At 40.2% G+C, this 24,300-nt stretch overlaps 2 protein-coding genes across 4 annotated transcripts; one reads left to right on the top strand and one right to left on the bottom strand.

Moving 5' to 3' along the window:
• Positions 1–8,167, bottom strand: LOC113532876 (A disintegrin and metalloproteinase with thrombospondin motifs 8). Of its 3 annotated transcripts, XM_053239968.1 has the most exons (10): positions 7,125–8,164; positions 6,131–6,834; positions 4,887–5,126; positions 4,374–4,506; positions 4,096–4,263; positions 3,074–3,366; positions 2,554–2,740; positions 2,106–2,278; positions 1,822–1,997; positions 1–1,732 (listed from the first exon to the last, which is right to left on the bottom strand). In XM_053239968.1, the coding sequence occupies exons 2-10, from the start codon at positions 6,641–6,643 to the stop codon at positions 1,009–1,011; spliced, it is 2,607 nt and encodes an 868-aa protein (XP_053095943.1). In that variant the 5' UTR covers positions 6,644–6,834; positions 7,125–8,164; the 3' UTR covers positions 1–1,008. The 3 variants fall into 3 exon arrangements, with proteins under 3 accessions (XP_053095943.1, XP_026780355.2, XP_026780354.2); XM_026924554.3 differs by having other exon boundaries at positions 3,089–3,366; positions 6,131–8,167; XM_026924553.3 differs by having other exon boundaries at positions 6,131–8,165.
• A 524-nt stretch (positions 8,168–8,691) lies between these two features.
• LOC113532877 (A disintegrin and metalloproteinase with thrombospondin motifs 15) lies at positions 8,692–20,102 on the top strand. Its single transcript, XM_026924556.3, has 8 exons — positions 8,692–10,290; positions 12,717–12,849; positions 13,256–13,420; positions 15,389–15,672; positions 15,942–16,119; positions 16,276–16,451; positions 16,927–17,102; positions 17,190–20,102. The coding sequence occupies exons 1-8, from the start codon at positions 9,379–9,381 to the stop codon at positions 17,956–17,958; spliced, it is 2,793 nt and encodes a 930-aa protein (XP_026780357.3). The 5' UTR covers positions 8,692–9,378; the 3' UTR covers positions 17,959–20,102.
• Positions 20,103–24,300: the final 4,198 nt, after the last annotated feature.

The raw sequence follows: 24,300 nt of genomic DNA, 5'->3' as shown, positions 1-24,300 counted from the left end.
AAATTTCCTTTTTATTTTGTGTCCATTTAAAACATATAAACTTTAAAAAAATAATAAATAACTCCATGAAGATGTTATGAAATAATAAAATAGCATGGACCTTCATTGAAGGGATAATATACATTACTGTTTTTCGATATGTTTGATACATGTAATATACACAACTGGAATGCTCATATGAAGTTTATGTCATGTGACAATGCAGAAATGGTTGAAGGTTCTGACCAATTTTAAAAAATTAGTAAATCATGCTCGTATCACCATGGGTAATATAGATGTTCGGTAAATGCATCATGTCACAAACATGACTAAACTATTTCTTAGCTTAAATTACTACAGGAAAAGGTGGAAAAGTCATACTGACTCTGTCATATCAAAATATTCTTCATCATTGTTTCACTACTCTCAGAACAAATCACAACAATCCTACAAGCTTTGGACAAAAACTGTGTAGTCTATACCATAATGACTTTGTAGCAGGTAATAAGAAAGGTATTCATCTGTTATTAATTTGACTGGTTGTTGATTGTAGGACAATCAGACCTACCATAAAATTAAAAAAAAAAAGGTTGCGTAGTATGTATCCCATGGTTAAAATGTCTGGATACTAATTTATTTGGTCTGTATTGATTTGCAGCCTCACTGCATGAGAAAACAACCAGTTAGGAGGACACTGATTAAAATATTATATCCATTTGAGGTAGATCTCTACTGGAAATAAAGCAAGAGTGGTTTTAAATAAATGTTGGAAACAGCACTTCATTCAAACAGCCAAAGCCATGTCATTTGGACTGGTTTAGTTCTTCATCCTAAAACTAAGCTTTTCCTGCTTTACTTCAAAGCCCTGTCAAGAAGGTTAGTAGTGTTTGTCATTTTTCTGTCATTCTACTAGATCTCAGATGGCTGGAGTCCAGCACAGTTTGGTGCTTTACCAGCTTTTACATACCTACTAAACTTGGCATTAAACTAATGGGCTAAATTAATGAATTAAAGTCTGCTTAGGTGCGATTAGCACTCCTGGTACATACACTCTCCAAATACTGGCTTGGGTTGCTTGGAAGAATCACACTTTTCTTTGTCAACAACCTTCCCAGTGAAATCAATGCAGTCCACACTACGATGGCGTTCCCCATGACCACATGTTCGGGAACACAAAGACCATGGGCCTATTTGCCACATGGGACATGGAAGATCTGCACAGGGCCTGATGTCTGCAGGTCTGAGGTCTTTGTCACAGTGGTTAGAGTAAATGCCAGCATTATCCTTGCACTCCACAGTTCTCCGAGACCATCCTGAACCACAGCTTTTGGAACATTCTGACCACTCTCCCACTACCCACTGTGGAACACCAAAAGGATGGACAGATGTTTTTCCCTCTTTTGGTTTACTGAAAGAGATGCCTTTGGGGATAAAGAACGTATATTTGATCTTTGCTGGGGTTGTCTCTCCAGTGGTGGACAGGAGTTGGATGGTGATGGCTTCCTTGAGTTGGCGAAAGCTCTGGATTCGTTCTAAGATAGTCGCTGAGCCACTGTACTTGAGTACAGCCCCATTAGCTGGAATGTCCTGTTCGACAGTGGACACAGAGAAGTTGCCATTCAGTATATACTCACCATTTTCTCTTTTGATAGCTAGGTAGTTCCCGTCATGTTTTTTGCCCTTGAGGCTCCGCTGCTTGATGTCAATATTGGTGGCCCCTATTGGGATTGTTACAATATCACCATACCCCTGGCTGAAAATAGAAGACTTTAAATTAGTGATTTGCAATAGCTTATTATCACAGCAGTGACTATGGTATAGCATTAAGGTTAGTGGTCTTACTGGACTTTGTTATATGAGCCTGATATCTTCCTGCAGCTAAGGCCATTCCCACCACACACACCACACTTGTCAAGCTTCTTATTGGAGCCAATCTGGAGGTCACAGCCAGCTTTAATGCACTGGCCTTGGACACAGATTGATGTGGAATCTGGACTGCATGCTGTTCCATCAATGACCTACAGATAATAAGTACTTATAATTAGAACATTTACCAAGGATTTGACCTTAAAGCATGAATTTCAGATATCTTTGTCTTCAAAATGAGGTCAGGACTCTGTATTTACCTTGGCTTCAAACACTCTGAATTCACTGCTGCCTCTTGCTCTACAAAAGAGTTTGCATCGGTCCCTTGGTGATACACCAGCATATTTTGGTATCCACTGCTTGACATTTCCACGAATATCAAAGTGATTGGGATTGTTATACTTCTCACACTGTTCTTCACGGAAGCTCTTCCCTGTAATTAACCATCATTTGATATTAAAATGAACAACCTGCAGAACAAAACTACGCAAACCAGCACTAGCTCTCTCTATCAGTGTTTCCAAGCTTTCATTCCAGAGTGCATTGCATTTTTCTCTTTTCTAAAACACTATTTTTAACCTTATGAAGGGCTTGGTCATTTGCTGTGTTTGGCAGCGTTACTAGCATCAGCACCTTGTCAACAGAATACTGACATTTGAAGACCTGAATAGGGAAATACTGCTCAGCAGAGTGTAGCGTGTAACATACCATGCGTGGTTTCACAGGCCTGTGTATTGCAGGAGCTATATTGAACTCTCTGTCCCTCGCAGTATTTCCCTCGGTTCTGAGGAGCTGGCTGATCACATTCTCTGTATGAGAACATTACTCCTCCGCCACAGGAGCGGGAGCAAGGCTTCCACGCTCCCCACTCTCCCCAGCCTCCATCCACCACCTCCTGCACCCACATACAGCCAGAGAAACTCACAATCATAACTCACAGCACTATCATATTGTGCACTGTTTAATTTCAATTATGGACTCGAAGCACAAAGTTCTTGTCACTTAACAAAGAATATTAAGCAAGTTTCAAGTGATAAAAATAAGCAATATAAATACAGACAAATAATGGCTATACCAAGACTTATATAAGAACCTCATGAAGGGCAATTTAAGAAGAAGAAGGAGAAGAAATATTTGAAAAGTTGCTAAAGATGCTTCACAGTATTATTATACTGTATTTATTATTATTATTATTATTATTATTATTATTATTATTATTATTATTTACCTTTGGTTCCATTACCTCCTCAGATGCAGTACAAACACCATCCAGACACTTCCTGTAGGAGGCACAATCTGTGCCATCTGCCCAGGGTAAACTCCCATTTGTGGTGGTACACACAGGCTGGCCTTCCTCCTGGCACCACAGCTGGCTGCACACCTCACCAGCAGAGGAATTCTGACAGTGTGAGAAATTCTCTCCAAAGATCTGCTGGCACTGGTGGTCCAGGCTATAAATCACACCAGGCAACTCAGTAGGCAAGGGCAAAATCTTCTCAGGGGCATCCAGTAGGCAGTCTCCTGTTAATAAGCAGTGAGGAAGAGAGCACCATAAATCTAGAGAGATGCGTATTGTGTAATAGTAGGAACGTCTGGCTCCCGTTGCTGACGTTTAGGGAGACCTGCAGGAATGCACATCTGGACGAGTGAGCTAAGAAGAGAAATCCAAATGAGAGCAAGGGCCACGTGGGAAAAGATCCCACGTGGGAGCCCACCTCAAACGCTACAGTAAAGTAGGAGGGACTTAAATAATTTATGAAATAAATGCCATCAGTACTACAGAGACATCTACTTTTTCAAAGGAAGAACTGAAATAATTTCTTATTATAGATAGCTTTTAAATAGAAAAAATAGATCTCTCCTAACATGGTATGGTTTTGTCTATGCTTCTGTTCTGTGTATCTGTATTATAAATTCAGCAAAATATTTTCTTAGAGATTGAACTTCCTGTTTCCATTATAATCCCTAAGGGAAAAAGTGCTATATGAGGTCCTACGAAGTTCAGATTTAGGCCTCCTACTGCTCTCCTTTTCTATATAGCCAAGATAATGTTGGCTTTCGTGTCTATGCTGATAATAAACGTATAAAATACTTGTCATTTCAGTCAGATTCAGCAGCACAGCTGTGTAAAATAAAAGCCTGTTGAAGATAAAATGTTTGCCTTAAAAGGTATTAATATTTACTTCTTTTAAATTATATTGTAAGTCTGCCTATAATGAATAACTGTAACAGATAAAATTATGCACATACCGTGGCCATTGTCAAAGAACTCTGTGATGTAGAATGCACTGCATGGGGACCAGGGGGACGTCTTTTTGAAGCTGGTGTATACTGGAGCCATAACATGGTGCTTGGGCAGATTTCCAAAATACCTCTCACAGTTCTTGGAATCATCATGAGGCATGCTCATCACATGGCCTACATAGAAAATATTAATTAATGGATGCACTGACTTGCAAAACGTGGTTGCAGACTAATGTGAATGTAAAAACATTAGGTCTGTTAGTACACTTTAGGTATATGCACACCTAATTCGTGAGCTATTGTGAAGGCCGCCTGTAGTCCGTTGTCTTCAATAACAGAACAACTCCTTTTAGGGTCACACATGGTGCCCACATCGGCAATGCCAAGTGTGTCACAGCTCTGATGGCCGCAGATGTCCTTGTAGGAACAAAATGAACAGATTCATGTTTTAAATCAGCTTCTCTTCATATTGATGGGAAATAAACATTTTTGTGTTTCCATAATAAAGTGAAAGAAAGAAATATTTCTGGCAGACAGCAAACTTATCAAGTGACAAAGTTTAACAGTGTGGTATCTGAACAGAGTCCTAACAACATGCCTGGAATCTTTTCCACCCCTTTCCCATCATAAGTCTTAGCCACACATAAATTGAATCATAGCTGGACAGGACACAGCTTGTTAATCAAATTCATATGTCTACACCTTACAGAGGGCCAGCACAGTAGCAAGCTTGCACCACTGGTTAAAAAAGCATTGACTGGATTTAAAAAGAGTTAGATCTAGCTTCTTTTTTTCACCTCTCTAGTGAATAGCAAAGCAGTGTCGTAATGCTCAGGATGCCTCTGGCTGGATGGGTTGAATTGCTGCTGCCAAGAACAGAAATTACGCAGTGCCAAGCCTCCATTACTGGAGACAGATGGTCCAACCTCCTTGTCTTCCACTATCAGCAACTTCACTACCACCATGTTCAGTGAGTTTTTAATGCTGGGATGCTTGTAAATCTGAGCAGCCACAGACACCAAGGTCAAGACATAGTGCTGTTAGAAGGAAGAAAATAGGCTCTGTATTAATCACGACTGCCAAGCTTGTTTAAAAAAAAGTGCTTTTGAACCATATATCATACATAGCTACTAGCAGTTTACTTATTTTAGGATTAACTATACATTCAGATCTGATTAAGTCATCTACAGTTTGAAATGCGAAAATAATCTTTTAGCTACATCATCCTTCAGCATGGAATTCCCATAAAGTGCTTACAGAAGCTTCTTCAAATCTAAAAATGGATCAATGCAATAAATAAACTGTAGGTTTATTTCTACAGACCTCTCACATAGCTGGAAACTGCACAGTACAGACTTGGCTAGTGCATGTGGATTTTTTCTTAAGAAAACGGAGCTAATTGACTGCCAATTCAGTGAGCCTTACCCTGAATCTACATTATGCTTTTCCTCTATCCAGATGGTGCATGCATTTACACTTCTGCATATAATCTGCAAAACTCACTTAGGACTTCAATGATTTTTGCCCTTCTGGGATTATCATAATATTTTCTGGGGAGAAAACAGTAGTAGCTTTATAACCTCACAACACAAATGTATAGGGCAAATCCAAATCCTGACATTCATTTCATTATAAACTTCACTTAGTTTATATCAATAATAATTATTCTTTTAGTATCAGTCATATTTGAATGTTTTCCTTTAAGCATGAGCTCAGTGAGGAGGCAGTTTGGGCGGAAAGTGATGATTTTTTATAGAATGTATTATTTTGCAAATGTGTTGGATTAAATTTAACAGTTAGACTTTGGATTTAAACGACCACCATTATTGAACACGTTTTAATTTATCCATTAATTTAATTATTTGTGTAGGAAAATTCCTCGAAACATCTCTAGCACCGTTATGATTATTTTGTCCTCTGATGTCAGGTGTAATGCAGAACAAGGAATGTAATAGCGCAGCACGCGCGTAAAACTTGTAAGAGTTATGAAATGATCTCTGAAATGATTTATGCATATGTGCTGATGTGTCTGTCCACTCGCCTTTGTGTCCTCTCTGTAGAAGCTCGACACTGAAGCGTCCGCCACCACCAGAGTCTCGATAAATCTCGGCACGGAGACAAAGCGCCTGCGTCTGGAAGAGCCTGAGCTAAGCCTGCTGTGTTTGCGTGACAGCGGGGATCTTTCCCCATCTGATTGAGCAAGCGAGTGGCTTGCGTCTCGAAGTGTTTTGGTCAGCTGTTGTCTTGTGATGACATGCGGCTGGTCAGTGGCGCTCGCGTTCGCTCCCGTGCCAAAGCGCTTGGGCTTGATCTGGTACTCATCTCCGTGTGCAATGAACGTTCCCACAATGCCGTGACACAGACTGACCGACACCACGGAATCATCATTAAAGTCCACGGTTCCGGTAAAGAAGCAGCCTTGGAGGTCTGATCCAGCTGTTGCAGTGTTACTCATGTTCACATCTGTAAGGTCGGAGACTGACACCTGTCTCTCTGCTCCGGTTCGCGGTTCGGCTGCAGATAAATCCTTCGCTCTGATGTGATACACTTTCATTGAGGGGGATATAAAGCTGGTGTCGGGGTGTAGATTCAGTGTGAAATTGCGCCCGAAAGCCGTGAGAATGAAAGTCGGATGATCTTCGCTTCTCCTCGCTAAGCGTCTCCCGGTGCGTCCTGTTAAACGGACAGGCACGATCTCTTCTGCTTCAAAAGCCTCAGAAACACTTCCACTGAATACACAAGCAGCTAAAAGTACAAAAGAATACCACGGGCACATTTTATCCACTAGTCAGAGATTCAGACGCACTTAATGCTGAGCGTGATGCCGCGTTTGTCCTGCGCTTTACCCGCTGCGACGCGTTAAATATTTACTAGGATTTGGGCAGAGCCTTGGTCTAAAAAACTAACAAACTAATTATCCAGCTTATGCTTTCATCAGCGAAGACCTGCGGTATATTCCTGTTTGGTCCACATACCTTGATTCAGATACAGGACACTAGCCTGGAGTTACCAATGCTGTGTGCGCTCTCGCTTACCTCCGCGCTTTAGTGCACTGTGTCCACTACAGAGACGCTCTTTATACTGCTGAACTCTGCTGAGAGAAAAAAAGAAGAGGTATTAGAGGCTATTTTTAATCTCTGAAATGGTCTCTCCTCCCACTCACATCTCTGGTCCAATATAAAAAGTGAGGCCGGTCCTCACGTCCTGCACAGCCCCTGTCTCCAAGAGGAGCTGTTATGAACTTGTTAGTTCTTTAAAGCCACAGCTTAGACTGTAAATATATTATTTAGGCTGATATATAAATATTAGGCCTATGTATTTTAACTTCTTGTTATCGTAGAGCTTGCAGTTGTCAACTGAGATCAACTGATGGTGTTAATTTTCTACTAATAGCCTATTTATCTGCATAACAGGCCTACTGGATGTAACTAGATTTTTAACGTTAAAACAGCAAATAATTCAATGTGTGGGCCACCAGTAGACTATATGTGAAGCTGAAATGAGTCATAAGTCGTGGAGGACAAACTTTCTCAAATCTTACTGATGACTAAGTGATGCAGTGCATTTACGAGCTGGCTCATCAGGAGAAGTGTGAAGATGTCATGAACCCTCACATCCACAAGGAGGCGCTATAGAGATTTAGAGCGCAATTACTCCAGCACTTGGACCTCAGTGATGCGCTTTGGATGACTTTGTAAAGCTTGAGCCTGTTTTATCCATCATTTAAGTAAAAAAATTAAAATTAGGCTATTACTTGTGCTGGTTAAAGGGACATTCCAGCATTAGAGTACCACTGAGGCATCAAAAGTCTTCAGAAAAACAAGCTGTTTGTTACTGGGTTGCTAGGAACAGGGCTGAAGATCCAGGCTTATGTTAGCCATTATTCAGTAAAGGATGCTCACTTTGGAACCATGTGTCGTTTTCAACTTCATGACATGAAAATCTTTAACTTAATATTCTTTGTAGCTATAATCTTAGTAACAGAGCTGACTTGTTGAGCTGTACTGACAATATTACAAAAATATAGCTGATTGGACTTGCTTTTCTCTTGGCCATGCTGTTACAAAGGGTCCTGATGCTGAATCCTCCTGTTTGTCTTGTGATGTGTTGGTTTTCCTCTTACTTTAACTGGGTAAATGGGTTGCAGTAACAGTCCGAGACATGGCTTAAATGTATAATTATTATTACTTAAAATAAATTAATAATGCAAATGAATTTTTTCAACATTAAATGACACATAACTATTTGACTATAGAAAAAAGAAACTTAATACTTTATTTTGATTATTATATTTGACATGGAAAATGATTGTCAACAAGGTGGGACAAGAGAAAACACCCTGTTTGAGGGGTACACTAAGGTTATTGGCATTTTGTAATACATATATATATATATATATATATAAAACCACATTTTTTTGTAATTTTTGCAATAATAATGCAGTTTATACAACTTATTTTTTATATTCTGTGCATGTCTTCGTTAAATGTTTATGGTGGGACAGAAAAAGCTACTCTACTGCTGGGATGTCCCTAAAATATTTGCTTTTTTGTGCTCATATAACTCTAAAACCTCAAACACAAAAATATATTCCTTGGAATTAGTAGTGTATGTGACTGTGTATGGTCAGCATTTTTTTAAAAAATCATGTTTACTTACTAATTTAAATGCACAGACCTTACTTTCAAAGGAAATGGTGACAAAAGGCCAACACCAGAGGGCGAAAATTTGCTTCTTTGTGAATCCATGAGGTGGCATTTGGCGCACTTGGGCGCATTTATCACACTTGGGGAAGCTCTTAAAGTGCAAGCCTTCATTAAGCAAAATCAAATCAAATAAAATAAAAATAAGCACTGTGTATTAGAACTATAAACACGGAAATGTTTTGTAAAGATGTCACTTTATTTCCAGAATTTCATTTTATGCCGTGTTCAGTTGCTATACAGCAGCTAGGATTTTACCACAATAGTCTCTGGAAAAGTGCGCACTTTCCCATTGATTATGCATTTACACTTCTTATGATTTTGCACCATCAGTTAAGGCCACGCCCAAATGTCGCGTTATTCAGGCAAGTACCCAATCAGCTCTCAGCTCTCTAACCACTCTTGAATTGTTTACCTATGACGCAAGAGATGGACCGTGACAGAGGACAGGCGGGTCCGCGCAGCCACGCACTGCTTGGGTCATTCTGTCACGAGCGCGCTGACGTTGGATAATTAAGACATGCAATTAAGGGCACTACAGATTCTTGCATGGTATTTTTGGAGGGCATCTCTGCACTAATTAACAATGTTCGTCCAGTTGGGGTTTTATTTTTTAAACTTCCTGCTTATCACCAATTTATCCATGTGTGTAGAAATCGATTTTTGCGAACTTGTGCAACTTGGCAGCGCAGCCAGTGAGAACGGGGAGATAAGAACGGATAGCAGCATGGTTTTTCAAATGAACGCTTTTAAACAGCTCTTCCAGCTGAACGTCGTACCTGACTCCAGTTTTCTCGCACCTGACATCGCGTATGAGAGACATACAGGAGCAGTATCCTCTCTGCACCGCTGCTTCTACTCCGGGGATGTGAACTCGGACCCTTCCTCCTCCGCGGCTCTCAGTGTGTGTGGAGGAGTGCGCGGCGCGTTTTCTTATAACGGTATGGAATACGATTTCCAGGTCAGAGGGAATGAGACCGTTGATGGATTTCCCTCAAGCGCTGGAAAGACGCACATTATACGCCGCCGGACTCACTATAATGTCACTTCAAGATGTGGAGTAACATCTGGAATGAACCCAGGCACTGCAGAATCACTGCAAATGCGCGAGCGCGTAAAGACGCACGCAGAAATACGAACCAAGGCTGCTCTGAAAGGCACAAACAGGACCAAAAGGTTCGTTTCTCTGCCCAGGTATGTGGAGGTGTTGATTGTAGCTGACGAGTCCATGGCCAAGTTCCATGGGGACGACCTGAGACATTATCTTTTGACTCTTATGGCTGTTGCTGCCAAGCTGTACCGGCACCCCAGCATCATGAACCTCATCAACATTGTAGTAGTGGATGTGCTGGTGATTTATGAGCCTGAGGAAGGACCCAAAATCTCCAGCAATGCTGCTGTCACACTGCGCAACTTCTGCACCTGGCAGAGAAGGTTGAACAAGGCGAATGACAAACACCCCGAGTACTGGGACACTGCTATTCTGTTCACAAAGCAGGTAAGGAAAAGGCTTGTGTCACCTCAGGCAATCACAATGGTTAGTTTTTACTTGCTTTTGTATATAATTAATGATTATGGTCAGCACTTGGTTAAAATGCACATGTGCACTCGAGTCATGGGGCAGCAACCAAAATATATAAAGTCATTACTGATGTGCACTATATAGCCATAGGTTTGTGGGCACTTGACCATCACACCCATATGTGCTTTTTGAACATCCCCTTCTAGATTTAGTTCCCCCATTGCTATTATAATAACCTCCATCCTTCTGGGAAGGCTTTCCACTAGCTTTTGGAGCGTGGATGTGGGAATTCAGCCACAAAAGCCTTAGTGAGGTCAGACACTGGTGCCAGTTAAGGAGGCCGGGGTGCAGTCTGTATTCCAATTCATCCCAAAGGTGTTCAGTGGGGTTGAGGTCAGGGCTCTGTGCAGGACACTCGAGTTCTTCCACTCCAACCTTGGCAAACCATGTCTTCATGGAGCTCGCTATGTGCACGGCGCATTGTCATGCTGGAACAGGTTTGGGCATTTTAGTTCCAGTGAAGGGAAATTGTAATGCTACAGCATACAAAAACATCCTATGTACAGTGTGTGCTTCCAACTTTGTGGCAACAGTTTGGGGAAGAACCACACAATGGGTGTGATGGGCAGGTGTCCACAAACTTTTGGCCATATAGTGTATAATAGAGATAGTGTAGTAAACTGTAGTACTGGGAATCTAGGCTCCATAAAGTTTCTCTGCCTAATATTCACCTAAATGTTGTGTGCTGTACAAGGGGTCCAGCAGGACCAACTCACACACTATAATATTTATCTTAAAAGCTCTCTCCTTTGAAATTCATTGAAAGCCAAAAACTGAGATTAGATATATATATATATGCACTGCAGCATGAATGGGTATATGAGAATGCTTTAAAGGGGAATTTTATTGATTTATCACAAATGCAATATGGTTAATTCATTGAGAAATAAAAAGTGGTTTTAAAAATAAGTGTACTTGAATATGTTTGTCATACAGATCAGACAAATAATATCGTATGAAAATGTTTGTCATAAAGATCATATACATCATTTTTTGTGAATATGCTTGTCATACAAAAGGGTCATGATATCGACAGTACAAACGCAAGTTGTTTGTTAACCCAAATACCAGTGTTTCATTTAAGTTATATTTGTTGGCATTCTGTAATGGAGTTGATCTGTAATTTCTGAATGCTATTTACATGTACATTTACATGTATGTACATAGGAGCTAGGATGAGAAAGTTACAAGAGATTACATTTTTATGCAGAAAATGTAGGCTGTGTGTGTAAAAGGTATAGACAGTACACATACAGTATAGCATCTATGTTATGTACAATAATCATTAAAACAAGGTTTAAAACACAAGCAGGGAGTATACCAGATGAAATTCCATAGAGATAAATGTTACACAGGCTAGAGGTTCAAAAAGAAAGCAAAAAGTTTCGAAGCAACAAAAAAGTTTCGAAACTTCCAAAAGACACAAGAAACACAGTGGACTTCTTAACATGCAAAGTATTTAAAAAAAAATCTATGGAATTCCCCTATAACAGTGGTAGCATAGTGCTTGAAATACTTGACCATGACTCAAGTGTCCGCAGGGTCAAGGCCACTTGTTGCTGTCGAATCATTAATTAATGCATTTAAGCTCAAGTTTCTGTGAAGAATTAACCTTTTTTTCTCAAGTAGAAACACCATGGTACTGCAGTATGTTGATTTGTGTGGTGTATGTAATATTTTGCTGATTGTGAAAAATACTCTGGATATCTTCATTACACAAGTAAGACTAAACATATTTCAACATACTGCCAAGTAAGTGGAGTGTAAACTTTTAACAGTTGCTGGACTATGGGCACAACTATGAACTCTAAAGTATTAATATGAATACAGTAACATTATGAGAAAGAACTTAAAGTGTGTTTTCCATTAATTTCAGTCATGCATGATGCTTTTCACTATGTAATGAATAAACTCCTTCTTCTGCTTCTTCTTATTTCGATCAGTAAAATCCTTAGTTAAGTTTCAATTTCATTCATTCACCCTAACAATTCTTTATCCATGGAGCCAACAGCTGGCCATACCATGATCATTCCTCTCTCAGTTATGATCTGTGTTTTGACTACAGATTTTCATAGACATTCTTGGCCACCCCTGTTGGTCATTTAGAACCGCATTTCTCATTATTTGGCCAGGCAATAAAATTCGCAGCCCAGTTTTCTGATCAGTACCAAGCAGAAACCCCATGATGCATATCACATCGGTATTTCAGCCACAATGAAGTACTTACTTTCATCTGTACATTCAGTGGAACTACTAAGCCTGCTTAAAATAACACTCACATTGCAGGCTGTCTCGCCTCAAATCTCTACTTACTGGTCATGGTCTTTTTAAAATTCCACCAGGACTTGTGTGGGGCTACCACCTGTGACACCCTGGGCATGGCTGATGTTGGAACCATGTGCGATCCCAAAAGAAGCTGTTCAGTTATTGAGGATGATGGTCTACCTTCAGCCTTCACCACAGCACATGAATTAGGTAAGCTCAAAGATTTTTTTGAATGTTCCAAGTTTACTCCACAGTAATTACATGGTATGAAAATTTGTCTGCATAATTTTTAACGTCAGTTATTGGGCTTTGCTGTAAGCCTTGACCTTAACTGAAGTATTTTCTGTCAAGGAGTTTCTATTAATGACAGAACTGATGACAGCTGCTATTAATCCATCAAGTGTTATTTCTTTAACACTGTCAAAGTAGTACTGTAAAGAGAAACAGATGGGAAAGTAGTATTACTAGCTAATACATGTAAAACATTAATTTCTATGCTGCCTCTAAGTGCATATGCACGGCATGCATCTTAGTCAAATCAGAAAAAAACAACTGTTAAAAAAAAAGACATCATAACACAGACCTGTTTCATCCCAGTAACTATTTCAATGTCCAGGCCATGTCCTCAATATGCCACATGACAATGTGAAGGCCTGTGAGATGTTTGGGAAACTAAAGGACAACCACATGATGTCCCCTACCCTCATCCAGATTGATCGCAACAGTCCCTGGTCCAGCTGCAGTGCAGCCATTGTGACCAACTTCCTGGATGCCGGCCATGGTAAGTCCATATTGGTGGCCTGCATAGAATGGGTCTTTTTATCACATGCTAGCTGTGATACACACCACACTCTCTCTCATTAAAGCAAGTGTGGCCACACAATGCAATATTGTCATCCAGACAAGTGCTGCTCAGACAGGAGAGCATCATGAATAGGGTTTTATCTTGAAAGTCTAATGCAGTTACACTGATCAGCCATAACATTAAATCTACCTGCCTAACATTGTGTAGGTCCCCCTTGTGCCACCGAAACAGCTCTGACCCATCAAGGCATGGACTCCACAAGATCTCTGAAGGAGTGCTGTGGTATCTGGCACCAAGACATTAGCAGCAGATCCTTTAAGTTCTGTAAGTTGCGAGGTGTTACCTCCGTGGATCGGACTCAGGAATTTGGATGCCAAGTGAACACCTTGATCTCTTTGTCTTCCTCAGATCATTCCTGAGCAGGTTTTTTTTTTTTGCAGTGGGGCAGGGCGTATTATCCTGTTGAAAGAGGCCACTGCCATTAGGGAATACGGTTGCCATGAAGTGGTGTACTTGGTTTGCAGTAATGTTTATGTAGGTGGTTTGTGTCAAAGTAACATCCACGTGAATGCCAGGACCCAAGGTTTCACAGCAGTACAACGCCTCCACCAGCTTGCCTTTTTTCTCCATAGTGCAGACTGGTGCCATCTCTTCTCCAGGAAAGCAACACACGCGCACTCGGTTGTCCACGTGATGTAAAAGAAAATGTTATTCATCAAAACAGGCTACCTTCTTCCACTGCTCCATGGTCCAGTTCTGATGGTCACATGCCCATTGTAGGCCATTTCAGCGGTGGACAGGGGTCAGCATGGGCACTCTGACCAGTCTGTGGCTACGCAGCAAGCTGCGATGCACTGTGTCTTCTGACACCTTTCTATCATAGCCAACATTAACTTTTTCAGCAATTTGTGCAACAGTAAATCTTCTGTTGGATCAGACTTAATGGGCTAGCCTTCACTCCCCATGTGCATCAATGAGCCTTGGGTCCCCAAGACCCTGTTGCCAGTTCATCAGTTGTCCTTTCTTGGATTACTTTTGGTAGGTACTAACCACTGCATACCAGGAACACCCCACATGACCTGCCGTCTTGGAGATGCTCTGACCCAGTCGTCTAGCCATCACAATTTGGCCCTTGTCAAAGTCGCTCAGATCCTTACGCTTGCCCATTTTTCCTGCTTCCAACACATCAACTTCAAGAACTGACTGTTCACATCTCTAATATATCCCACCCCTTGACAGGTGCCAGTGTAATGGGATAATCAATGTTATTCACTTCTCTGTAAGTAGTTTTAATGTTATGGCTGATCGGTGTATTTTCCAATTCAAATTCATAAAAGTTCAATTTAAAATACAACATTGACCTACCAGCTTATACAAAAAAAAGATTCAAATGTCTTTGTTTTTGTCTAAGTTTAGTTGTTCAATGGACGATTGTAGACATGAGTGTGTATTATGTTCATAAGGTAAATGTAAAGAAATGGTTATTTTCACAGGTCTTTTTAAAATGCTGTTAGCATCAGACATGTAACTAGTATCAAAGAACTTTGCCACAGTAATATTAAGTCATAATTTTGAGAACTTTTTGTAATACAGGTTTAGTAAATAACATTTCGTATGCTAAATTAATCAATTTGCATAGACACCACTTTGTATTTTATACTTTTAAATAGAAATGTTCCAAATTACATATTCATAAGGCATACAGCAACAAAATTCATTATTTTGTTTATTTGAAATATGCAATCCTCCTTGGAGCATGTTAGTGAATCAGCTTGCATGTTTTTTGAGTGTTATCAATTTTACGTTTTTACACCTGCAAACCTATATCAGCACCTCAGTGAGTAAAATTCCTAGCCCACTAAATGAAAGTATTTACTGTTATCTATTAATATGGCAAGTATGCTATATTCAACATAGTCCTGAGTCCTGGTCTGTTTTCAAAAGGTGACTGTCTACTGGACAAGCCCCAGAAAGTGCTTGTGCTACCAGATGATCCTCCGGGAACTGCCTACAGCCTCAGCCGACAATGTGAGTTCGCATTCGGCTCTGGGTCAAAGCCCTGCCCGTACATGCAAGCCTGCTCAAAGCTGTGGTGTACAGGAAAGGCCAGGGGACATCTGGTGTGCCAGACTCGCCACTTCCCCTGGGCTGATGGCACCAGCTGTGGTAACAACAGGATATGCTACAGGGGTGCTTGCACTAATAGGAACACCACAATTAAACTCACGGTGAGAGCATGAAAAATGCTACTATTGCAGTGCTCTGTGCCACTACAAATGCAATTTTGAGCTACATCTTTTTAAATGAATGCCTAGTTCATTTGTTTTTTGCTAAAGGAGATACATAAAATTCCTCAGCTCCCAACATATTCCCCTTTAGAAGGCAACATATGGGGAAATCAGATAAAATGAGATATTAAATTCCTACAGAACTGCTAATTTTTTGTTTCTCTAGATTGCATTCTGTACATGATGGTCTTTAATATTTTCTATCACAGGTAGATGGACAGTGGGCTAAATGGGGAGCATATGGATCTTGCTCTCGAACATGTGGCGGAGGAGTTCAGTTGGCAAAAAGGGAGTGCAGTAGCCCTGTTCCAGAGAATGGGGGCAAATACTGCCAAGGCCTGCGTGTAAAATATCGCTCCTGCAGTCTGGAGCCATGCAAATATTCAGGTAAGCAGGATGGATTTTCTTTAGACTGCCTCCACAGGGACGTCTGTTTCATCTCTTGTGACATCCACAAGGATACTTGCAAGTTTATATTTCTTTGTAGCAATGTGATCCTGAATGTGTTTATAAAATGTACTGATGTTGTACTGCACTTGGCAGGCAAAAGTTTTCGTGAGGAGCAGTGCGAGTCTTTCAATAACTTCAGCCTCAACACCAACAGACTTGGACCCTCTGTGACATGGATCCCTAAATACTCTGGAGTTTCTCCAAAAGACAGATGCAAGCTTATCTGCAGAGCCAGTGGCACAGGATACTTTTACGTACTTGCTCCAAAGGTGTGGACATCACTATCTCTGCATGCTCTGTCAAAAATTACACGACCTCAAGTATCAGAGGACGTGAGCGATAACTCTTGTGATAACTGTAGAAGCTTATCTCTGCCAGATATGGATGTGTAGAGTGAGAGGGACCAAAATTGTTGGTTACATCAATGGCAGGTCAGAAGAGGAAAGAGTAGATGTGCACAGAATTATATGCAGCTGTAGTGTTTCAGTCAGAACCAGATCAAAATAAACAACTTACAGACTGAACCTCTCAGACAGTGATACTCCAGTTGTTCTTCCCTGAGGCTGAGTAGCTTGTATGGTATGTTCAACCACCTCCCTTCAGAAAGATCAGTTTTGTATAATGTAACACCTTTTAGCTCTGCCTGAATGTTCTGTATTAGGTGGCCACTGTTAGTGTAAATACATTAGCCATTAGGGTTGTTAAGCAGAGTGCTCTGACGGAGTGTTTTATGTGTGTGAGCAGGTTGTGGATGGAACGCTCTGCTCCCCAGATACTTCAGCAGTCTGTGTTCAAGGAAAGTGCATTAAAGCAGGTTGTGATGGAAAGCTGAGCTCAAACTTAAAGTTTGACAAGTGTGGAGTGTGTGGAGGGAACAACCAGTACTGCCAAAAATTCTCTGGAGTGTTCACCAAACCTGTGTAAGTTGTATTTTAGTTGTTTCCATATTATAAACAGTGTGTGTGAGACAGTAGATGTAAAATATAACAGCCGTTCTTGTTTTTTAGACACGGATATAACTTTGTGATCACTCTACCAGTTGGAGCCTCAAATGTAGACATTAGGCAACGTGGCTACCGTGGTTTGGTAAATGATGACAACTACTTAGCCATCAAGAACATTCATGGTCAGTACCTTCTCAATGGGAATTATGTGGTATCTACTGTTGGGCAACACATCATTGTAAATGGCACTACACTGCGCTACAGTGGAACATCCACAGCTGTGGAGAAGCTGCAGGCACTGAGACCTCTCCAGGAGCCCCTGACAGTGGAGGTGCTGTCTGTGGGGAAAATGACACCTCCCCGTGTTCGCTATTCATACTACCTGACCAAGGTCAAAGAGGGGAAGATTCTGAAGAAGGAGGAGAAGAAGCATGTACAGAACAGCATTCTGGTAGACACCAACAAGGTGCAACTAAAAAAGCTAGCCTATCAGAAACCTTCCAGTAAATGGGTTGCCAGTGACTGGGAAGAGTGTTCTGTAAGCTGTGGCAATGGCTTTCAGAAAAGACTTGTCCAGTGCCTGGACTCAAATGGGAAAGCAACTGCATATTGTGACAGCACCCAAAGGCCTAGTTCTCAGAAGGTTTGTGGTGACCCTTGCCCTATGTGGAGTATCGGTGAGTGGTCTGCTTGCTCAAAAAGCTGTGGGAAAGGTTTCAAAAGAAGGCCTGTACGCTGTATCACACAAACTGGGCTACTCCTACCCAGAGACCACTGCTCAAGCAAGAGGAAGCCCCAAGAACTGGATTTCTGCACTGTTCAAACCTGCTAGAGACTTGTTAAGACTTGCTAGAACTCCTTTAAGCATTGCAGACATGGTCTATAGAACTGTTCTTTTCAGTCTAACAAAACATCTTGAATTACGTTTGCTGTCACTTGTGTCTCTCATGGTACCTCACATGTGTACCATGATTCAACAGGAGACAGTGACCGGTGAGACTGCAGACACACATGATTGGAAAGGCTGAGGTACAAACGTTATCATTTCTGTGATGATTTGAAGTCACATGTAACCTACCTCGAAAAGACACTGACCATAGTACAAGATCATTTGTTTTATGATCATAACATTCATCTTTATGTTGCAAAAATTGACATATACAAAATAAATAGGGTTATAAATAGGGTTCGAGATTACAGTGAAAGAATCTGATTTTCCTTAGGTGCATGGGTTAAATGTGAAGCATTGCTCGTGCACTACAAAATATTATAATATTGGTTTCATTTGTTGATTCTGTCTTTGTACTGCAAAATATCCTCACTTCATGCTTTATAGTATAACTACATTCACAATTAAACAGACACACAAGTAAAACCACACAGGCAAAAACTGTTTGTGACAAAATATTTGTCATTTCCTATTTTAAACATTTGTATATGTGAATCACATTTAATTGTAGGCATTTGTAATTGTTGAATACAGTATTTCCCATCAGTGTGATTCTTTTACCCTATCAGTACACTCTAGCTGCAAATATGATGACTTTGTTCCCATCAACATGTTCCTCCATGTTCCTTCAAAGTAACTGAACCCACTTGTGTATACTGGTTTCATTCTCTGCTGTATTTGAGGAGATCTTTTCTGTCTAGTTAGACAAGACTTAAATATCTATTGCTGTTTATGATTTTATTTAGGAAGGGTTAGGAAACTTTTTTCTTTCTAAAAACTCATTCTGAGGATTGGTTCTGTATGTTGTATCTTTTGACGTAGTACGAAGCACTTATATTTTGTTACCAGTTTCCTTTGTATACTGTGTATACATTATTGTAACTGTGCATAAATAAACATTTATGCATGATTTTAAATTACATACTTAAATTTTTTGAAACAAAGCATATAAAATATAAAAGGTTTGATATTAGTTTCCAAGCAACAGTAGTGAGTAGTGGGTGAGATAATTTTGCCAAGCTGCAGTCATTAAGCTCCATGATAGAGTTGGAAATTACTAGTGCTTCCACTGCACACTGTAATTCTGCTGATACAACTGTTCTGTGTCTCCTAGAAAAACAGCCATAGCCTTCCATATGCCTAATAATCCTTTTCTATTGTCAAGGAGGATGAGACCTACTCCCACATTTCATATGTCTAACTGCACATGAAGCTAGTTACAATGTTTTATACATGCTTAGTTTGCAAGCTTATGCTTTTTAAAAGCTATATTTTCAAATATCAGTTTAATATCAGAAGGAATCTTTTATAACAAGATAAAGCAATTTTATATCTGGCAAGAAATACTATATGGAGTTAAAAGAGTGATGCACAACTTGTGTTGCCAATATTTATTAGTTTAAGCTCATATGGAAACAGATGTTCTATGATAAAGTCTATCTTTGTGTAAGAGAAGTAAGGCATAGTGAGCTGTTATAGGAAAATAATGATGGGGTAGTGTGATGTGGCTTAGTGCAAAGAGTTACTGTTACCACCCGAAAGTTGATTATTTACCAATAACAGCATGTGTTGAAATGTTTTATTCCTCTTATACCACAGTAATTTGCCAATGTTAACAATTGTTTTTATTTAAGAACGACACATCATAAGTTTGATCAGTTTATACTCTATATGGCCAAAGGTATGTGGACACATGATCATCACACCCATATATGGGTCTTCCCTAAACTGTTGACACAAAGTTAGAAGAACCCTTATTTGTGTATAGGATGTCTTTGTATGCTGTAGCATTATAATTTCCCTTCATGGGAACTAAGAGACCCAAACCTGTTCCAGCATGACAATACCCTTTGCACAAAGCGAGCTCCATGAAGACATGGTTTGCCAAGGTTAGAGTGGGAAAACTCGAGTGTCCTGCACAGAGCCCCTCAACCCCACTGTACACCTTTGGGATGAACTAGAACACCAGCTGCACCCCAGGCCTCCTCACCCAACATCAGTGCCTGACCTCACTAATGCTCTTGTGGCTGAATGGGCAAATCCCCACAGCCACGCTCCAAAATCTACTGGAAAGCCTTCCCAGAAGAGTGAAGCTTCTTATAACAGCAAAAATGGGCGACTAAATCTAGAAGGAGATGCTCAAAAAGCACACATGGGTATGATGGTAAGGTATCCACAAACATTTAGCCTTATAATGTAGTTACATTTAATGTTGTGGAACATCAGCGTAACAAGTTAGTTCCTGATATCACTTATGTTATAGCAGCTATAGATTCATTCCCTCACTTTCATTATTCAGTCATACATTTTAAAGTTAGATAGCTGAATAATGAACTGGAGAGCTAATTTTTTAAAGCTGGGGAGCAAAAGGGAAATGCACACTCTCAAAACTTATAACCTGTGATGCCTTTCATTTCATACAAAAGCCTGTGAATGGCCAGCCACAATATGTTTAGAAGAGATGCTTCCCCATGTTTCACCCTTTGTAAAGGAGATGACTCCTCTCCTTTTCAAACAGCCGTCACATAGCCTTTAACCCTGCTGGCTAAATATTTTCCGCAGCTTTGGATCTTTTGTGCCCCTGAACTGGCAAATCCCATCATTTGGCATTGTAAATATCCATGAAAATCTTTATGATCAGCGTTTCAGAGGATAATTTCACTTGAAGGCCATATTAGTGACTTCAATAGCAGACTGAAATTTGGTAGTAAAGAGCTTTACCAACTGAAAAGTCTGCAGATCTTTGTCAAAAAACATACTTTGTAAACATAGTTTCATGTGTGAGGGTGTGAAGCAAGATTGATAGTGCATTGTGTTAAATGATGATTTTGGAATCTTAGGTTCCTGAATGATGTGGGGAAAGAATTCTTTTTTAACAAACATTGTGAGTTTGTGAGTCTTGTGAGTCTGGTTCAGTCTGAGAGCAGTAGGGTTATGTAGTCAAAGTGTCAGTTTTCAGCCCTTTCTTATCCAGTAATTCATTGTTTGGACCACCCCAGAATTCAAAAGTCAAGCGTGACGGCAACTTACTATTGTTTTATTTATTGTGATGGCACAGAAGAAAGATGATTCCCTTTATCTTGTGCAGTGGCACCATGTGAGCTGCAGCTTTTTGAAGAGTCGTTCAAGGGCTCAGGCTTAAGTAATAGACAAGCTCTTTCAGAAGGATCTCACATAATAACGAGGGCCTATAAACTCTGCACAAAGCAGGGTCAAGGGTGTGCAGGGGAACTTCTCAAAATTTGGCATGTTCAGGACAAAAAAACGTAGGTAACAACCTCAAGGCCTTAACATTCAAGTAAAGATCTAATATGAACATGTCAGTTTAAACCTCAGCTTCCTCAGTCCAAAGCTTGTAATTTCTTTATCTGCTGACAGAAGTTAAGGTCTAGGTACAAAAATGTCCTTGTTTACAAAAGTCGATATAAGCACCTCGCATTACTGAATGGCAGCAACAGTTACTTTTAATGCTTAACCATTAGTTTATGGTTATAAATAAGCCAATTTGAAGTGATTATGTTTTGGTTCACTCTGGCTCCTCATTTGTTTTTTTACTAGTGCCATGGACACTCTAAACAGATGAGACATCTTTGTCAAACTTGGAGCAGAGAAGAAACACATACACACATACAGTGCCTCCAGAAAGTATTAAGCCCCCACCCCCCCAATGATTATTTCTCTCTGTCTTGCAACAGCAAATTTAAGGATACCAGTATGGGATTTTTTTTTCTGCTCCATTTGAAGTGACTCTGTACAGAAATAAATTTAAATAAAGTATTTAGATGTCCTCAGAATTATTTGAAGAAGCAAACTAAAATCTTAATTGATAAGTATTCACACCCTTAGTGTGAATTGTCCTTTTGCAGCAATTACAGATTTGAGTCGTCTCGGATATTTCTCTACGAGCTTTGTACATTTTGATTTTGGCATTTTCTTATATTCCTCAATGCAAATTTTCTCCAAATCTGCCATGGTCATGCCACAAACATTTGTGCGCTTTGACTTGGTCATTCCAAAGCACAGCACTTCTTTTTTTTTAAGCCATTCTTTTATAGTTTTTTTCCCTGTGCTTTGGCTAAGTGTGCGGTTGGAACGTGTATTTTCACTCTAAACGCAGATGTCTGGTTGACTGGAACAGGTTCTCCTCATTTGGCTCCATCCATGTTGCCTTTGATGGCAACAAACTTTCCAGTTTCTCCTGCTGAAAAGCAGCCCTGGAACATGATGCTAACACCACCATGTTTGATGGGAGGATGGTGTCGCCACTAGAAATGTTTTGTTCTGAGAACATCACCATGCAACATACTAGTAATGTTTTCAGTAGGAAGTTTTATTTTTGTTCCCAGATTGTTCTCCTAAAAGATAGGATAACATTCTCTAAAAATATTCTAACAATGTTTAGTGATGACCTTCTATAATTGTTTAATGATGACATTGTTAGAACATTATGCCCTAACATTCTTATAAAGTTTTCAGCGGGAAGTTTTCGTTTTGTTACCCGAATGTTCTCCTAAAAGGCAGGATGACGTTCTCTAAAAGCATTCTTAAAATGTTTAGTGATAACATTGTTAGAACATTGTCCACACTAACATTCTTAAAAAGTTTTCAGCAGGAATGGCTTGATTTTAGTCTCACCAGACCACAAAAAAATTTTTTTCAAAAGCTCTCAGCTTTTCTAACACGGACTTTCTCAGAAATGGCTTCCTTCTGGCCACTCTCCCATAGAGGCCAGTGAAGAGCTGATGATATTATTGATGTCTGCACAGGTTCTATTTAGGGCCAGTGAGCTCTGTAACTGCTTCAGTGTTGTAGCTGGACTCTTGGACACTTCTCTGACAATTGCCCTTGTTGTCTGAGCACTCAGTTTGGCCTGACCTTGGTAGTGTCTGGGTCATTATGTATTTTTTTCCACTTTGCTATAATGGATTTCACAGCACCCCTAAGAAGTTTCAAAGCTTTTCTGATGTTTTAATAACCTTCTCCATCTTTCGTCCTCTGACGCCTCTGTTCTATATTTGAAGGCAAAATTTCTTGACTAAAACAAAGTACTGGTTATATAATCTAAAACCTTCATTTAATTATGCATAAAAATATTCACTCACTGGCCACTTTAAGAGGAACACCTGTACACATGCTCATTCATGCAGTTATCCAATCAGCCAATCATGTGACAGCAGCGCAATGCATAAAATAATGCTGATACAGGTCAAGAGCTTCAGGTAATGTTCACATAAAACATTAGAATAGAGGAAAAAAATCTGATCTCACTGACTTTGACCATAGCATGATTGTTGGTGTCAGGTGGACTGATTTGAGTATATCAGAGTCTTCTGGGATTTTCACACACAACAATCACAACAGATAAAAACAAAAAACATCCAGTGAGTGTGGGTGGGATCGCCTTGATAAGAGTCATGGCCAGACTGGTTTGAACTGACAGCAAGACTACAGCATCTGAAATAATCACTCTTTATAAATGTGGTGAGCAGAAAGGCATCTCAGAATGCACAACACCTCAAACCTTGACGTGGATGAGCTACAACAGCAGAGGACCACATCAGGGTCCAGCCAGGAACAAGAGTTTGTGGCTACAGTGGGCACAGGCTCGAAACAGGACATTAGAAGCCCAAAGAAAGACCAGGCGATGTTTTTACAATCTGCAACTGTCCAGTTTCAGTGAGCCTGTGCTCATGATAGCCTCAGATTCCTAAGACCAATTTGAGATGCATTTCTGCTCACCATGGTTGTAAAAAGTGGTTGTTTGAGTTAGTGTAGCCTTCCGGGCAGCTCAAACCAGTCTGGCCATTCTCCTCTGACCTCTCTCATTAACGAGGTGTTTCTACAGAAATGCCATTCACTGGATGTTTTTTTTTGCACCATTCTGTGTAAACTCTATAAACTGTTGTACATGAAAATCCTAGAAACATTTTTTGAGATACTCAAACTAGCCTGTCTGGCACCAGCGACCATGCCACAGTCACTGACATCCCCATTCTGATGTTGGACGTGAAAATTAAGCATGAGAGCTCCTAGTTACAGTCTGTTCCACAGTTGGGTTGCAGCTAGTAGGCCGCTGATTTTGTACTATTGTCCATGTGGAGAAGGACAACATGAGTTTAATCATAATTTTCCACAGTGTGACCTGTATTCACACTAGACTGTTTGGTCTTTTCACTCTACTTGCTGTGCAGTGCCAAGCCTCTGAGAATGGAAGCACGGCTCAGC

This window comes from Pangasianodon hypophthalmus, chromosome 14, assembly GCF_027358585.1.
Source record: "Pangasianodon hypophthalmus isolate fPanHyp1 chromosome 14, fPanHyp1.pri, whole genome shotgun sequence".
In the NCBI taxonomy this organism is placed as follows: Eukaryota; Metazoa; Chordata; class Actinopteri; order Siluriformes; family Pangasiidae; genus Pangasianodon; species Pangasianodon hypophthalmus.
The sequence above is the reverse complement of the archived record's forward strand: the minus strand, read 5'-3'. Positions and strand labels throughout refer to the sequence as shown.